Source organism: Diadema antillarum, unplaced genomic scaffold, assembly GCF_040938485.1.
Source record: "Diadema antillarum isolate AM-2024a unplaced genomic scaffold, OU_Dant_1.0 seq00000704_RagTag, whole genome shotgun sequence".
Classification (NCBI taxonomy): domain Eukaryota; kingdom Metazoa; phylum Echinodermata; class Echinoidea; order Diadematoida; family Diadematidae; genus Diadema; species Diadema antillarum.
Genome location: NW_027271609.1, coordinates 1,334,018 through 1,353,161, shown reverse-complemented (window position 1 = coordinate 1,353,161; position 19,144 = coordinate 1,334,018). Strand labels below are relative to the sequence as shown.

General features: G+C 38.3%; 1 protein-coding gene across 1 annotated transcript; it reads right to left on the bottom strand.

Moving 5' to 3' along the window:
* Nucleotides 1-1,040: 1,040 nt before the first annotated feature.
* On the bottom strand, nucleotides 1,041-7,982 carry LOC139737773 (heat shock 70 kDa protein IV-like). The gene is made up of 2 exons (XM_071648447.1): nucleotides 7,795-7,982; nucleotides 1,041-2,850 (listed from the first exon to the last, which is right to left on the bottom strand). Exons 1-2 carry the CDS (start codon nucleotides 7,980-7,982, stop codon nucleotides 1,041-1,043), a joined length of 1,998 nt encoding a protein of 665 aa, XP_071504548.1.
* Between the last annotated feature and the right edge of the window lie 11,162 nt (nucleotides 7,983-19,144).

Sequence of the window (19,144 nt, the reverse complement as noted above, 5' to 3'; positions counted from 1 at the left end):
GATCACCGTCTCAACGTAACTTAGGACTACGACACAGGAAATTTAGCGAGGGGGGATGATGGATCACTTGAACTTTGACTGATGTGAGCTGCAAAAAGTCATTTCTTCAGTTAGGAATGCCCGGGGATTGATTTGTCATTGTTTGATAGTGGAGACAATGAGAAGTTACTGTCAAAGGTCACTGAACTTTGGTTAAAACTTTCTTTTTTGTCACAAATTCTGCTAAATATATTCATTAGTACCATATTGATTATATTACTTGGAGTTAAGGATAAAATGATTCCACTTTAACTTGGTCGAAATGACAGAGTGAAAGGTGAAAGGTCATCTAAATTGAGCTAGATAAGTCAAATGATATCAAGACGGACGTTAAATGTACGTTTGTCAAATGTAATATAAAGAAATACATTCCCCTTGTGCAGAGAAGGTTAGGCGTCAATCTTTGATTGCTGTAGTCGAGATAAATGAGCGTTATCAAATGTAAGTAAAGGCCTAGTTCTCATAGGAGATAAAGTGACTGCGTGGGAAGCGGAGACATCTCCGTCAACTGTCGACTGGGATTCTTGTCTCCCTCTCTGATATACGTACGATTATTTTACCTCATCTAGATTATGCAGACATTATATTTCAATCATCACATCATTTAAAAATAAGACCAGTGACTCTATATAATAGTGTCGCTGAACATTGGTTTTCCAGCCGTTTTTACTCTATCTCATATATTACTCTGTCCTTGTTTTTGATGTATATGTTGTCTGTCTGTAAATTCTTACTTTTCAATGATATCAATTTTCTCTTATTTGCATAATTATGCTTGTAAAATATTGTATTTCTGTAAACGCTATATATTTGTAAAGTCATTTTATTAATTTGTATGTCTTTTATTATAACCGGAAATAAACTAAACCAAATATAAAGATCACAGTATATAACGGTAAACGTGGTCGGGGTCACAGATATGACTAGATATGACAAATGCTACATGGATTTTTTTTTTTCTCTCTCTCTCATTTCATATGCTTTGTAATCATTTGTCACTGCTACCACAGCCGCATGTAAACAACATTCAGCAATAGTAGGAGCAAGCCAATGCAGACTAAGATTAGCAGAGTATTGTCACTTTCAGTATTATCTCTTTCTTCAGACTGAGGCTGCACTGGACCTGCTGGAGGGGCATTATTTTGCTGTTCTTTTTCAACATACATCTTGCTTAGGATTGGCGAGCAGATGTTCTGAAGCTTTGTCAGTTGGTGCATGTACTCTTTCTTCGTTGTCTTAGAATCCAAATCTAACAAGTGAATGACATCATCTACAACATCAGTAATCGTCTGTTTGTCTTCAGGAGTTAGGTTCCTCTGAGCAGCAGGTTCCTTGAGAGCGGATTTGACCTTGTAGACGTAGTTCTCCAGTCGGTTTTTGCATACAAATCTTTCCCGTAAGAGCTCATCCTCTGCTTTGTGCTTCTCTGCATCATTTATCATGGCTTCAATTTCTTCCTTAGTGAGACAGTCGATGCAGTCGGTGATGGTGATGTTTTGGTTGCAACCTGTACTTTTATCCAATGCTGTCACAGTCAAAATACCATTGTCGTCAATGTCAAAGGTCACTTCGATCTTTGGCACACCTCTTGGAGCTGGAGGAATGCCATTCAGCGTAAACTCTCCAAGCAGGTTGTTGTCTTTGGTAATAGCCCCCTCTCCTTGGTACACCATAATATCCAAGCTTATCACGTTGTCCGCATGTGTTGTGTAGGGTCTAGAGACCTTGGCAGGAATTGTCGTATTTCTCTCGATCACGGTTGACATTCCACCACCAGTGATCTCGATTCCAAGAGAAAGTGGAGTTACGTCAACAAGGACCACATCCTGAATTTCTTCACTCTCATCTCCAGACAAGATAGCTGCCTGGATTGCTGCACCGTAAGCCACGGCTTCATCTGGATTGATGGACTTGTTGAGGTCCTTGCCATCCAGGTGCTCGCGTATAAGCTTCTGGATCTTGGGAATGCGGGTTGAACCTCCAACCATCAAAACAGTATCAATGTCTTCCATCTTGATCTTTGCATCAACAATGGCCTTGTCAACTGGCGCAAGGCACTTCTTAAATAGATCAGAGCATAGGTTTTCGAAGCGAGCTCTGGTGATATCAGAGCGGAAGTCAATCCCGTCGAAGAGCGAGTCTACTACGATACTGGTATGGGAACTACCTGACAGACTCCTCTTTGAACGCTCAACTGCTGTGCGGAGACGTTGGAGGGCTCGAGGGTTGTTTTTAAAATTCTTCTTCCGTTTGCGTTGGAACTCGCGTACAAGATTGTTGACCATCCTGTTGTCGAAGTCCTCGCCACCAAGATGGGTGTCCCCAGCAGTTGCCAGGACTTCAAAGATACCATCATCGACAAGCAGGACGGACACATCGAATGTGCCTCCACCAAGGTCAAACACCAAGACATGCTGTCTATCTTGTACCTTCTTCTGAAGTCCATAAGCCAGGGCAGCCGCTGTCGGTTCGTTGATAATGCGAAGGACATTCAGCCCTGCAATTTCCCCAGCATCTTTAGTGGCCTGTCGCTGAGCATCATTGAAATAGGCGGGAACGGTGATGACAGCATCTGTGACTTTCTGATCGAGATATGCCTCAGCTGTCTCCTTCATTTTCGTGAGAACCATGGAGCTGATTTCCTCCGGAACGAGGATTCTTTCCTCTCCCATGTACTCAACCTGTACTGCTGGTTTGCCTCTTTGGTTGATTACCTTAAACGGCCAGTGCTTCATGTCCTCTTGAACAATCTTGTCTGTGAATCGCCGCCCAATCAGTCGCTTGACAGCAAAAACCGTGTTCTTGGAGTTCCTATAGTACAAGCGAAATTAAAAATGAGATTTAACGTTTGCAGAAAACAGTAGATATCGAAATCATCCATAATTAATACTTCAGCATTGTCTTCTATGGAAAGGGAACGATCGAGGTGTGGGGAGAGTAATCCCCCCCCCCCCCCCATGAGATCTAATTTCAGAACTGAAATTCCTTTTTAATGTGGGGGACCAGGGCATAGTGGATAATAATGACTCCCGACTCTCAATCGGGGTACCCGAATTTGATTCCCGCCCAGCGTTTATTTCGTTGGAGAAGATTACCCACCATGTCCATGATAATGACTGGGCCCTCTCTACAGCAGATGCAATTCTGAAGAGGCTACCCAGGATAAAGGAGACCTTGTCACTATTGTAATTATTGTTGCTATTATATTAATATTTTTTTCTACATAAAGCAGTTTTTTCTCATGTTATTACTATAGCAACGAAAATGATTTTGGAAAAAACATAGTGAAAAAAAGCTGATAGTCATAAGATAGGAGAATCAATTTCAGCAATGAGCATTCAAATTCGTGAAAAGGCAACCATGTTCCTAAATGAGTGCATTCAATTTAACCGTATAAAGCCAAATAGGGGCACATTGTGCCCCCCCCCCCCCCCACCAGATTTTAATTTGCCACTCTTAGCCCTTTATGCGATTTCAACAAGATTTAGTGACTTTTCCTAAAATCTTATTGCAAACATTCTTATGTATAATTTAGCTATATTTGATGTCGCTGGTTACCATGGCAACCATAAACTGACAACCATGTCAGTCAGATTTTGCATCTTTTTTCTGTTCCCATTTCATTTAACAGCATTACAGTGTATGGAATGGGGATTTCTTGGCTGAAATTTGTTGACGGAGCAAAATTTGAAGTAATTATGGTCCTGGAAAGTTTTTCTTATTATTTACTTTTTTTCATGTGACAAAGGCATAAAACAATAGATATAATAGAGATAATTGAAAACAATAATATTTCCTAAAGATTGCCCTTCTATTTTGTGTTATTTTGATTCCTTCATTCAAGTTATGCCTCTAATATTATAAGTTTATCATATTATTAATTGGCAATCTCAAAATACCACTATTATCAGAATATGAAATGTCATAACTACATGTACCCATCCCAAGCATTTCATCTCAGGTCTCATAATGTAGGCCTACTAATTTATGTGGATATGAATAGCGCCCCCATGTGTGACCTTGAGAAATGTCAACCATAACAAATAATAAGATTCCAATTGCTTATTATTTGTGGCAAATATGAAAATGATTGGTGTGTAATAAGACATATATAATGGGATAAATAGATTATACAGAAAAATCATGTTTTTAGCATATTTCTTATGTATTTCTTTATATTTTGGTAAATAGCGCCCTCCAGGGGTGACCTTGAGAAAATTTAAGTGTACGGTCATGTATAGTACGAATTAATCTACCCATGTGCCAAATATGACGATGATAAATCAAATAATAAAAAGTTATATAGGGGGCATAATGTGCCCCCCCCCCCCCTCCTTGGGCCTGCGAGGGGCCAAAATAGCTTGGGCTTAATAGGGTTAAAGGAAGTCTTGCATCTAGTTAGGTTAGTGTGTGTCTTAAAGATAATATAAAGTTTTGGTACCTCAAAAGTTTCCCTGGGTTTCCTTGTCTTAGTTTGTGTTTCAGGTTAAAGTACCTTTCATATAACTAACACTGTGAGACTTACTCGCTCCAAAGTGCTCTTATGTCTTAGTAATCATGCAATAATGGTTTCGTATAATACGTGTATATTGACTGTCGCGGTACCGCGTCGAGTCAAACTAACGACTCGTTCGAATTTTTCAGAGCCCGCTCTGCTCTGGTACGAAACAAGGAAACTCAGGGAAACTTTTGAGGTACCAAAACTTTATATTATCTTTAATCACATAGCTTTGAATAATTTTGCCTTCATGATGAAGATTATTTATTTTGCCGTGTAGGTCCACCTGTTCAAGGAAAATTTGAACTTAACGAGTATGACAAGGGTAAAATGGCTGCCACATACAGGCACATCAGGCACTGTATACAAACTAGCATAACGGGGGGGGGGGGGGGGATTGATTGTCACCTTAGAGAAAAATAATGTCGACTTCATGGAAAATATACTTTTTTGTTGTTTATTGATATCGTCTTTGTTATCTTTTGCTGGACTATGTGAGATCGTTGCGTGTCATAGCTTGTCTTTAATTTGCTGCATTGTTTCGCTGGAGCGTTGTCTTTTTTTAGTGCGTGCGGTGTCATCAAGGAGTATGTTTGAAGGGGCTGTACAGTACTGGTTGAGGTGAGGATTCATGTTTTTTACATTCCTAAGTGAGACAATGAGAAATCTCTCATGAAATATGAAAAATTATGCAATTTTAAGAAGAATCCAACGTTTATTTGATGAAAATTGGTTTCCAAATGGCAGAGATATCCCAAAAAAGTGATAAAAATAAAAGACTACAGGCCACGCTTTTTATTAGGATCTCTTTGCTTCACCTTGTTTTTGGATATCTCAACCATTTCAAAACCGATTTTCATCAAATAAACTTTTGATACCCCTTAGAATTGCATACTCTTTGACATCTCATAGAGTGTTTTTAGAATATCTCGCAAAACGTTAAAAGCTAAATCCTCACTTCGACCAGAACTGCACAGAAAACGAACAAAAAGTTGCACACGCTGATTTTGTGTGAGGACTGACAATAGGTGTATGAAATGGGTCAACCTAACCGATCTTGACTTTTCAATATTTTCTGAAAGAGCAAGTCTTCTTCTTCTTTTATGCTAAAATTTGGGATCATAAAACGGGCAGGTAAGTGTGTTTTTACCAGTTTATCTCGAACATTATGGTAGAATTATGTGATTAGGTGTGTCTGAAAGTCCCCTTTTCATTTCTTAATAACCTTGTACACACTCTTCACTTTCAACTCTAATAACTTTTGAAAGGATGATGCTACTACTTTGAAAGTTAGCATTGATTATGGGCAGAATGTGTTAACAAGGCATGCTCAATTTCACTTCAATCTAATAATCCCTTCATTGCTGTTACTCTGGTGGTTTACATCCTGTCATGTGCCTGTTTTTTGTCCTATTCATCGCACATCCAGCCCAGCTTGGTAAAGATTAAGCGCTTGAATAGACACTGTACTTCAGAGCATTTTTCCTCATTTCACACTTTTCCGGAGTGTGTGCTTTAAAGTTTCCAATATTGAGATAGATGAGGAGAGTCCATTACATCATTTTAAAGCTTAAAGTCTGCTCTTTCAGAAAATGCTCTTACCTAAAATTTCATGTCTGGCGACTTTCTGTTTGTTTTGTGATGCAGGGTCACAAATCGTCTTTAAGTTGTTTGGTGCACTGCTGATTGGACCTTATAAATTATTCAAAATGTCTTGAAATGAAGAACCGAGAATACTTGAACACAGAACAATACAAAATCATTGAACATAATCTAATGCATATAAGCCTTGGTTGTGTACACATCTTTGATTGTTTTATTAAAAAAAGATTTCACCCATTTCTGCTCCTATTCTCACCCCCATTAACCCCATTCTTCCAAATATATATAATACATTACCTTTAAACATATACTGCAAAAAAATATTGGTGTAAGATTTAAGTGTTCATATGGCACTTCGTGGTGTTAATTTGACAGTGTAGCTGGTGATATTTTTTACACTGCGCCGGTGTTAATTGAATAATTACACTACATGGTGTTGATTTGATAGTTTTGGTGTTAATGTCGATGGTATCACATATACGCCCAGTGTCAATATGAGAAGACCACACTAACTGGTGTTACTATGTGGTGTAAATGTGTTCACATTTTTTTTTCAAAAGTCAAGCACTTAATTAGTAAGTTCTTGTTCATTTTGTTGAAGTTCAAAATCAACAAAAAGAACAATAACTAATTACCTGCCTAAAAAAAACAGTTTAATATTTTGACGTGATAGCCGGAGGTGTTTATTCAACACCACAAATCAGCACCGGATGTTAAACACCAGCTTGTTGTTTCATATTTCACATCGGACTTTTTGCAGTGTGGCAAGGTAGATGACAATATCTATTCACCATTTTCATATTCATACTGACTGTTCAGGAACTGTTCTGTGGAAGCTCGCGAGAAATGTTTCCTGTTGTTGTTGTTGTTGTTGTAATACTTTACTCTTACTTTTCAGACTGTACCATTTATAAACTAATCCGTTATTCCCCTGAAAGGTTCGATGGATTATAGGATGGAATTGCACGTTGGTTAGAGAGTATAAAGGGGAACTAATCCCAGAATATACAAGTGGATTGAGTAAATGCGCCAATATTACTAGAATACATCAGTGAAAGTTTTAGGTAAATCGGACAATCCGTTGAAAAGTTATGAATTTCCTTGAAATTTGATGTCGAGTCCACTGGATCAGAAGACTACTACAAATCATGACAAAACTAGGATATAAAGTACGAAGAAAATTTCACAAAATATCATTTCAATTGAAATGCTTTCCCTGAAATTGTTACTGTCATATGTCAAAGGTAACATTATTACCCCAGATTTCTGAAAGAGGTAAGTCTAGTGCTGTATCATTATGCTAGAAAAACGAAAAAATATAATTTTCTTTATTATGGTACCTAGTCCATATGTGATGTCAGGATCTGTAGAAGTCCTCATCAAGCAGTCTCGTCACCAGAACTTCAAATATTCATAACTTTTGAACGGATTGATTTATTCTGTTAATATTGCTCCATTCCCTCAATCAACATGTATTTTGGGGGTTAATTCCCCTTTTAAATAGCTCTGTATGTCCAGGCATCTAGAGATATAAAACTTTTTATTTTGGCCCATGTGTTGTTCTGGTTCGTAGTATTCCACAAGTAGAGAATGGTAACATAACACACTTCCAACCGACTACCATACAATCCAAACATGAAGATTATGATATTTACATTGCAATTTGGTTCTTGGCGGCATCTCCAACGAGCAGCTCCCTGTCGGTGAAGGCGACGTAGCTCGGAGTGGTCCGGTTTCCCTGGTCGTTGGCGATGATCTCGACTTTGCCGTACTGGAAAACGCCCACACACGAGTAGGTCGTTCCCAAGTCGATTCCAATAGCTGTTGCTTTTCCTGGTGCCATACTCTAGATTTAATATTTATTCACCAATTCAAGAATTCCGATGATTATGACGCTGTTATATAACCTGGAAGGAGTTGCAAAAGCATGTCTTCTGCACCTATACCTGCTTCTTTGGAACGTTTGTTACTTCCTTACTTGCTGGTTCACAGTTTAAAAATCCGACGTTCATTTTTCATCAGGTCGGCACAATATACAGCTGCTGCTTCGTGCTGTGAAGTTAGATATCTCTATTTGTTTGATCCATTGACTAGACATGGAGCCGTTTGAACAATGAACTAAACTCACTCATTGCTTAATTTCAATCTATTTCGCAACTCGCCGGAGCAATCTTGCGCAATGAAAGCCGTGGGAGGAACTTTTTTTTTTTTTTCCAATTATAGTTGCAAACTGAATGCCATGGCAATTAGGATTGGAATAGCTCACAAACATAAGCATGACAAATCGCGGTTAGGTCCCGGAAAATCAGAGGGGCGCGCGTATCGAACATTCCCTGGTCTTTATCAAAGACCCTAATGCTGTATAGGTGGGAATCGTTTCGGTAATGTATTCAAACTTTATGCTTGTTCCGTTTAAAAAAAATAAAAAAAAAACTTGTGGATTGAGTTAATGCAGCAATATTAGTAGAACACATTAGAAAAAAAGTTTGGGTAAAATTGGATAATCAATTTAAAAGCTATGAATTTATCTGTGCAATAACTGCTAGATGAGAAGACTACAACAGTAAATGATGTCACTTGCGCAGAATGATAAAATGAAAATATACAGAGAATTTCACAACTTTTTTTTTTTAAAGTGCAGTATTTCCTCGATTTTTCTCTGACGTATGTTAGGGGCAATATTATTCTCCCTGCCTTCTGAAAGAGGCAAGTCAAGCCGAGAAAATGAAAATATGTTGATTTTTTTTGTATGCATTCTTTAAATGGTTCTACACTTGTGACTTTATTCAAATTCAAATTCAAATTTATTCGAATTTGAATTAATTTCACATGCTAAAAAGAAAACATCACATTCACAATAAACAGAAGAGAAAATATATACAATCATAGCACGTGAGGGATCAGTAAAGGCCGTATGAATCCTATCGAGGCCGATTTCCTTAGAAACAATAGGACTTTAGAAACTGTAGTAGTCTTCTTATCCAGCAGTGACTGAGAAGAAACTTCAAAGATTCATAACTTTTGAACGGAGAGTCCGATTTTCCTTAAACGCTCACTGATATGTTCTACTTATATTGCTGCATTCACTCAATCCATAAATATATGAAGGTGAACTTTTCTTTAACAACCACAAAGCTTGCCCTGCCTCGCAACAATGCCCTGCCTCGCGACAACTAAGTGGATTCCTGTCCAAGTTACTTGATTGGTAGAAACAAGAGAACTAAATGTTTAATTACTAGGCTGTAGGAGGAGGGGCCGTATAAACTATTTCAGGAGAAGCGAGCAGAGGGTAACTTTTTTTTCGTCTCAGGCATCTTGGCCTGGGTTTATATTCCACTATATGCGCAACTTATTCCACACTAGCATGAATTGTGAGGATGAAGAACAAAACAGACGTGATGGAGAACGCATATTTTCCCTTCTTTTTTAATCCTAGCGTCAGCTTTACGTGTACGGTTGTCATTTGCGTGTTCACCGGTAGCCTTGCCAATCGTTGAGGAAAGAAATGGGGAATAAACCCATTAACTTTTTCAACATCATATTTCAACTGAACACTCTACACCTGAAATTGGCGAATCTGATGACCTCCTTCGTCAGGCGAGTCAGGAGAGTGGCTTTACCCCGCTTCTTTAATAGAGAAATTGACTTCCTCTGTTTCCGGGAAACCTGGTTATCTCGTGAAAGGTACCAACATTGTAAAATGAGAGGAAAAGAAACATACTATTATTGGATGACTACATAGGGATCATATATATACATATATATATATATATATATATAATATGACCCTGCATCAAAAAACATACAAAAAGTCGCTAGGCAAGGATTTTAGTTAAGAGCATAATCTAAAAGAGCAGATTTTAAGCTTTAAAATGATGTATAACTCAAATCAAATGGACTCTCCTAACCTATCTAAATATCGGAAAGAAAACACACACTCAGGAAAAGTGTGAACTGGTAAAAGAGGCTCTGAAGTGCAGTGTCTATTCAAGCGATAAATCTTTACCAAGCCGCGCTGGCTGTGCAACGAATGGGACAAAAAACAGGATGTAAACCACCAGAGTAACAACAATGAAGGGATTATTAGATTAAACTGAGATTCAACGTGCCTTATTAATACATTCTGTTCAAAATTGATGCTTACTTTCAAAGCAGTAGCGCCATCCTTTATTATTTATTAGATTTAATTTATTAGAGTTGAAATTGAAGAGTGTGTACAAGGTTTTTAAGAAATGAAAAAGGGGACTCTAAAAACACACTTAATCACACTATTCTACCAGAAAAAATTCAAGATAAACTGCAAAAAAAACCCACACTTTCCTGCCCGTTTTATGATCCCAAATTTTAGCATAATGTAGAAGAAGACTTGCTCTTTCAGAAAAAATGAAAAGTCAAGATCGGTTAGGTTGACCCATTTCCCCTATTTTCAGTCCTCACACAAAATCCCCCAGAGTGCGTTTTTTTTTGTTCACTTTGTGGTGCACGGTTACACACACACACACACACACACACACACACACACACACACACATACACACACACACACACACACATATATATATATATATATATATATATATATATATAATATATATGTGTGTGTGTGTGCGTGTATGTGTGTGTGGCGACGTATACATCGCAGTGTGTATTCTTTCATTTCATTTCGTTTCAATTTATTTTCATACTTCTATAGAAAAAGCATAGGAAATCATTACAATAATACAGACACAAAAGGAGCACAAATAATTTGGTTGAAACGTTTAGCTGATTGTTCAAATCTATCTCAATATGAGAATAAACCAAACGTTCAAGCTACAGCAGTAGCCACCCATTGATGGCAGAGGCAAAGTATGATGCCAACATAAAAGCAGGCTTGTTAAAGTCATAGGTCCCAACAAAAAATCCTGTGTGAGAAAATAAGAGCACGCATAACAAATTGTATCGATAAAGCATTATTTTTGTATGCATTTTTGTATGTATATATATATATATGTGAAGGGTTTGTTTGCAAAAACCGATAAGTCCATTTTTGAAGATTTTGAAGTGCGATCTCTGTCATAAAGTACAAAATAATACCTTTTAAATGATATATTGGTCACTACATATAAAGGTATATATTTTTTAAATAATTTTTTTAAGTTATGGTCAAAAGAAGCAAAATTTTTCTGATTATTCTCTTTATTTTTCTTGACCTTTAATCGCAAATATCTCCATTTGGCAAATATGGACTTATCGGTTTTGGCAAACAAACTCTTCATATATTATGACGTAACGACCGCGAACATGGAGGACGCATGAGTCTTGAGCTCTCCCACCACCACTGGTTCTTCGCCAACTTTAGGAAGCCAGCAACTACAAACGTATGTACTGAACGTATATACTGAACTGTCTTTACTTCAACTTCAGGCGTAAGAACATTTGAAACCAAACTTTTGCTCGCTTCTGATGGAAAGCTCCTACAACTTGAGAAGTAAATCTCACCAAACAGCTATGCCGAACGATAACCAACGCCCTGCACAGCAACGCGCAGCTACCACTGTAGTCTGGGCTCCGTCCCCTTTTCCTTGGTGCGACCAAGAGAGGGCGCAAATTTTCTGATTGCGATAATCGAGAGACTGCGCGCCCAACGACTCGGGTATCGCAGTTCTCGGCGTATCGCAATCCTCGGGTGTCACGCCCTCATACGTCTTGTCGCGTACACTGAATCACCCCTTCGAGTAAAAAGAGTCCAGAAGCTAGACTACTACCACTGCAGCAGCCGGTGACAAAGGCACGTTCACACCCGCTGATGTCAAGAGCTCACTCAAGGATTCGGAAACCAGAGTGTGTGCCAAACTCGAGCAAATGCATGCGGACATAACTGCGATCAACCAGAAAGTAATCGATCTAGAATTGGCTGTGCAAGACAACTCGGCAAGAGTCCTAGAGATTGAAAACGGCAAGATACCGGAGGTATAGAAGCTAAGCTTCAAGCCAGAATTGCTGACCTGGAAAAGAAGATCATGGCTGCCGAGATTTTTTTTCAGCGGAAGGCCAATCTCCTCTTCTATGGTGTGCAGACCACGGCCAACGAGGATGTCGACACGGTTATTCGACACACGTTCACTCACCTCGGCATTCCCAAGGATGACGCCGATACCGTCAGCCTTGTGAACGTCCATCGACTTCCGCAGCGCGAGGGAGACGACAGACCCCCACCGATCATCGCCAAATTCGTTTACATGTCTCAGCGTAACCGCGTCCTCACGGCATTCGAATCTGCTGACAAGGCGGGTGGAAACGCGCCTAGCACCGGAAAGAGGATCACCGTACGATCTGACCTCCCCCCCCCCCCCCCCCCAGCCCTAAAAGCCAAACGGAGCAAGCTCGCCAACACTGCGTTCACACTTCGCAGGGGAAAAAAAACTGTCAACGAAGATAGCAGTCGTCGGCACCGACGTGGTCTTGTTTTGCAAGGAAAAAGGTACGAGGAAATGGGAACCATACAGATATTAGTTCTCTTAAACTTGTCTAATGTGTATGGCAGTGAATAATACAAATCTGTTTTTGTTTCTGGTATAAATTCATTATGATAATCTAAATTCAGGTTCAGTATCATCCTTTTTATTATTATTTTTTGCTTGTTGGCATTGATAAGCTCCTTTACGAGAGAAATTTTGTGAGTAAACTATGCGTTTGTATATTCGGTTAAAATCCTGCTCCGAATTTGTCGTCTGAATATCATTGCCGACTTTTCTCTTTTCTCAATGTCAGAACATGTTTCATACGTACATATAGAACAAGCGGAAAGAGAATGGAAATCAATGTAAATCAATGCATTTCTGTTGTATGTGGTTTGGTCCCATGTCAATGAACGTGGTGGTGGTGGGATTACATTCCAGCCAAACTCAGGTCCTGTAGTTCTGTTTGCGTCATTATATCAGTCACACCAGATGTGCGTTCACAGTTCCATTATTCTGTAGCTCTGGCTTTCATCATATTTAGGCCATGGGGTGAGCTGGTTTTTTCGCTTGTTTCGTTCCGACAACTGCGGCACTAAAATTTCTCCACAGCTACGTGTAAACAAATAACCAAAAAGGCTACAGGAAAAAGTTCGACACAAACCCTCCTGTAGTATTTTGGTAATTTAGGGGAAAACAGTGAACTTTTTTTGTCACTGAGGAGCTGAATATGTACACTTTGCCGTGTACGATATTCATTCGCGAACGATCATGTGATGTATGTTATCCAATCCGAATCGAGAATTATCGTTTACGAGTCAAAATGGCCGCCCCCTGTGAGCCTGTCGACGCGTCTACGTCGTCTGCTCTGCCGAAACTTTTAAGATGCGTTTTTATGCATGTAACATCGATGAAGTTTGAAAATTTCACGGCTATGACAAACCTAAGATAGACGAAACCTATTTTGTGTGCCAAAGAGTGGATCAAATTGAGTGGGGGAGACCGTGAAATCGCAGACCAGAACGAAGTGATTCAGCTGCTCGGGGGACTGACTGCAACCTACGTAGGATACTGAGTAATTTACAGGTTAGTAGTTTACGTGCGTACAGTCGTAGCAGTCGACACTGCAATGCAGTCTCTCTCATGTTATATGCGTAATGTTAATGACCATGATGACTACAAGTGCTACGTTAGCTATGTTATGAACGTTGCTTGTGTATGTTATGTATGTTATAATGGGCGCTAATGCAGTAGCTTAGCCGTTAGCGTGTCTGTTACATTTTAGATAAATTATCTTGAATTTCACCTTGGCATGGCATAGCGCCGTTATAATGTAGCCTAGATGTAATTTTACATGTTGTTCTATGTACAGGCGACAGCCCAGGTTAGGTTGATGTAGCTGATCGGTGATATTGTTTTGTAAAAATCTTGACACACAGGACTGGATTGAAAAAGGTCTGTAAAAAAAAAACTGCATGTAAATTTATATTTTCATAATCATGGCCATGGAGTATTAATATTAGAAATCCATCCTGTTTCTCTCACCCCGAAATTGGCAAATCCCCCCCCCCCTCAAAACACACATTTAGCATCTCATTAAATTAACTTATTAATATTTGATATAAATAGGTCTAAAAAACCAACATTGAACAATGACAATAACATAATTTCAACAACTAAACTCCCTAAAACATATGATTACCATTATGCTGTGCCAAACTGTAAAGCAATGGGTGGTGGCGATAGTGAAAGGTCAAGGATTACTAGTATTAATGATGATAAGGCAGTTGTATTCATAATTATGATAATTGATATTGCATGTGATCAGGTGCTGAAAGCTGTAGATGTAATTTAAAATCAGTAATTGCACTGCAAGTACAAGTTGAAGTAGTTGATGATGACAATGATCATGAGGTGTTAATGATTACCTGGCATAGTAAGGGCCTATTGGTAATTACAAGATTCAAATATTGGCAGTCAATAGTCTACCGTACGTGGTACATTTAATGATATATTGAGTGTAATGTTCAACCCCTCCCTCTAGCATTTAACCTTTTTTTTCCCCCTAACAAAATCCAACGGCTAATCATTGCTGTTCATTTCTCCATTGTATTAAATAGGATTCCATGAAACGTGCTACAAGAGGTTTATAGATAGCAAACGCCTGAATCTCGCTAGGAAACGAAAGCTGAAGGAGGAGCCTGGTCTGTCAGCAGGAGCATCTGTTTCCTCCCCTAAGACGCTCACATCAAGATCAAGATTTTCTTCTGGAAGCTCTTCAGGTTCTGCTGTGTTGCCTGTAAAATGCATCATTTGCAACAGAGTCAACCTGCTCATTACTTGCCAAGGGAAATAGGTTAATATGATTGATATTGAAGCATGAAAACATTGTCATGTTACTATAAGTTGTCCTTGATAAACTGGAGCAATATATATACACCACTGAAACATTCACACACATACACAAAGAACTTCAGTGCAAAGTTCAGAAACAGCAGAATGTACTGTATATGCACCAATGCTTTGGTCAATGTGATTGATATTCAAGAACTGACATCTTACCAAAGTTGTGCATGATAAAATGTCTTTGTATCCAAATACAGATTGCTTCCTGTATTTTGAATGCCAATGTTTATGCAACATGTTTTGACTCCTTGCCTCAGTATGTGATAGTTCGCCCTTTAGCAAACATTTCTGCCCACTATTATGATTTGATTAGGGTTGAATTATTCTAAGAACAAAGATGTTTTCCTAAGTGTGTTTTTTTTTTCATAAAACTGAATGACTACAATAAAAATTTGTTTCTCCCACTCTGGGAAAAAAAAAATATGTAACTATTATTAATACTGAAACAGAATGTTCATGTAGAAAGGTCAGTACAATGTAGGTGTGAGTACAAAATCAGTTTGCTAAAACTAATACACACCAGCCAAATGAAAATTGTGCATAAAGTTGAGTCAGGTTTGCACAGATCCTCTGATATTGGAAGTTAATTGCAATGTTATCATAATTTTCAATGCCAAACCTGTTTTATTCTCTCCAAGATTTTCAGGTACACATTGCCTCCAATACAGAATCCAACAGTTTTCACTCATGAATGGGTAAACTATAATTTTGCCTTTATCTTATATATTGGCATTTTTCAAAACTTTTACACCCTTTCAAGGATATTTGGACCATGGAATGTTCCAGGAAATTTATTAAAACTAGAAAATTTGACTGATTATCATTTTGAACTATCTTACATGAAAGGAGGTAGTGTCCCACCATGTTGTAACCTAATGATAGCAATGAAAACTTCAGGAAATTTTATGAAGATTAAATTTTCTAAAGTACTGTATAATATTTCATGAACAACGTGATTGCTATGTGATCTAAGTATATTAAAGCTTCTTAAGAAGAAGAAGAAGAAGAAAAGAAAAACATGTTTACTGATAAACAATATGATCTGTTTAATAGTAATGTCTCATGTGTGTAAATGAGTTTGTATGTGTGCGTGTGAGTGTATATAATATGTCAGCGTTTTTATGCACCTGTGTATGTGTAATGCACTGATCAATGCGATGTATTATATTATTGTGTGTGTTCATGTTTATGATAATCTTTTTTATGATGCTGATGTGATAAATGACCAAGGCATGTAGAATAATATTTTAATACACTTGGGTATATTGAATCTTCATAACTATGTGTGTGCGTATGTGTGTGTGCATGTGATCTCTAGGGTGTGTGTGTGTGTACAATAAGATTTTCCCACATGCACGCGGACACACACACAAACAAACGCACTGAATTTTTTTCTTCTTTTTTTTTTGCCTTGAATGATTAGTCATTTGATTAATAACATGTCTTTGAACAGAATATAAGGCATTTGCCTTGACCTCTGACGGTCAGTCAGTGCTCTCTCTCTTATGGTCTCGAACCACTTTGCTCTTGTCTTCCTTTGCATAGCCAGCATCAGGAAAAGCTGAAACATGAGATATAATGCAACTATTAAACCAAAACTTCACTTTTTTTTTTTCTAGGTATATGGCTAAAAGCAGTGCTTTACAAATGTGTATATGTATTTCAGCTTAGAAACACTATGGGAACTATACTGCGGCTAGCAGCCCCATACGCATAACTGCGGCCAGCAGCCCCATACGCATAGCGTCATGGGGCTGTGAACTGTAGCATACAGGATCATGACGGAAGTTTAATCGCGGACAAATATCAACTTAAAATCGGGAAAAAAATCTTCAATTTGAAGACTTCTTAATAAATTTGAAGTATTGATAACAGAGTTCGTGCAAGGTTTGCTTCTGCAAATAGTTCCTTTCTGTTTAAATTGATGACTAAATGTGACTCGGTCGAGAGGAAACTGGGAGAACTACACTGAATTGACGGCCAGCGCATGCACACACAGACATCTAATATCCAGTCAATGGATTCGAAATTTGTGCGCAGTGATGTGCGCCTGCGCTGACCGTCATTTCAGCGTAGTTCTCCCAGTTTCCTCTCGACCGAGTCACATTTAGTCATCAATTTGAACAGAAAGGAACTATTTGCAGAAGCAAACCTTGCACGAACTCTGTTATCAATACTTCAAATTTATTAAAAAGTCTTCAAATTGAAGATTTTTTCCCGATTTTAAGTTGATATTTGTCCGCGATAAACTTCTGCCATAATCCTGTATGCTACAGTTCACAGCCCCATTACGATATGTGTATTAGGCTGCTGGTCGCAGTTTATAAAATATGGATTTTCGCAAAAACTACAGGATATTTCGAGGAGAACTTTTTACAGTATATTTAGGATGTACAAAACATCACATTTCCGCATTCAGAAAGTAGTGCCAGTGTTGCTAGAACGAAACCCATTTTCTAAGCCTCTTTTTCAGCTTCACCCCATGGCCTAATTGTTCCATTTATTCATAGCGTTAGTCAGTGTATACACAACACCGAGTCTGTTTCTCTGTAAACTGAGAATTCATGAAAGTTGTACGCCACATTTTTCTCATGCCTTGTATCGCGTCTTGTCGAGATCATTGTTCTTGAGCTTTGGTATTCCCAAGTCACCCATGCGACGCATCATGCGACTTATCATGTACTAAGTATTCAATTGTATGCCATGTCTCCTCAGCACAAACCATATCCAGCCTTTTCCCCTTACATAGTGATTGTTGTCTTGTTAATGAACTGGATGGTGGTGGGGTTCTGTTCCATAACTTCCATTTCCCCCCAAATCCAATGTTGTAGCTTTTCATCGGTCACACCAAACAAATGGTTACTATTCCTTAATCTTGTTGCCTTCGGCTTTTTTAAAAAGTCATATGTATTCACAGCTACTGTATTATTCAAACTGAGTCTATGTTTGTGGAAATCGAGTCGTCAGTTCAGTGACAGTTCAAAGTTGCATTTTTCTCATGCTTTCTCTTTTTGAACATGTGCATACTGTCGTGTGCATTGCCCTACGGCTCTGATGGTGCCAAGTCACCCTTGCGATACTCGTACTATGTGCGTCTTCATATAGATTGTAACAAATTGGTTGAGCAAAGTGAGATGTTATTGTATTCTCTTCTGAGGATGATCCCAAGCAATGTTACACCACCTTATTACCTTACTTATGTATGTCTGTTAAAAATGATAGGTAGTGTATCCAACGGTATTGATGATATCAATATTCTTAATGATGATATGCCTAATCTTGACCTCATTCATAATGACCATGACGCTACATTCCATCCGAAACTAACAACATCTTGTTATATTTTACCGCAACACGTAGCACAGCTTAAGTCTTTCAGAGCGGAGTATACTTTCTCAGTTTTGCATTATAATAATAAGGAGTTTGATTAAAAATTTTGACCAGTTACAATTATTTCTTGACACTTTTGAATGTAAAACTTTCAGTTTTGGGATTATCTGAAACTTGGGTGACTGAAAATTTCACTTCCCTTGTACAATTAGATGGTTACACACTGGTAACAAATAACAGAGTTTGTAGACGAGGTGGAGGTGTGGCATTTTATGTGAAGAATAATTTGAAATTTGAAATGATAACCCAGTTAAATTATATGTCTGAATTAATTGAAAGTATTTTCATTGACATAAGTATGCCAGGTGGTAAAAAAAGTATTGATAGGAAAAATTTACAAGCCCCCAAATTGTAATCATTCTGACTTCATCTCAACCTTAGAAATTATTTTAGATTCTCCCTATCTCCGCAACAAACACGTGTACATAATGGGAGATTTTAACTTAGACTTATTTGATTATGGTAAGCCACATACACGTGATTTTCTTGATACTATGGTATCATCCTCTTTCACTCCTTGTATCACCAAGCCTACAAGATTATTTGGAGCCTCCGCAACACTGATCGATAACATATTTTTAAAGAGCCATGATTATGATGATCAATGTATCGCTGTTACGGACATATCAGATCATTTTCCCGTTATAGTTTCTTCCATTTCTACTGTACCTGAATCGCATAAACAAAAGGTGTGTAAAAATTTATCGCAATCACGAGTGTTCTCCGATCATAATATCCAGCTGTTCAAACTGAGTTTATCCGAAATTGA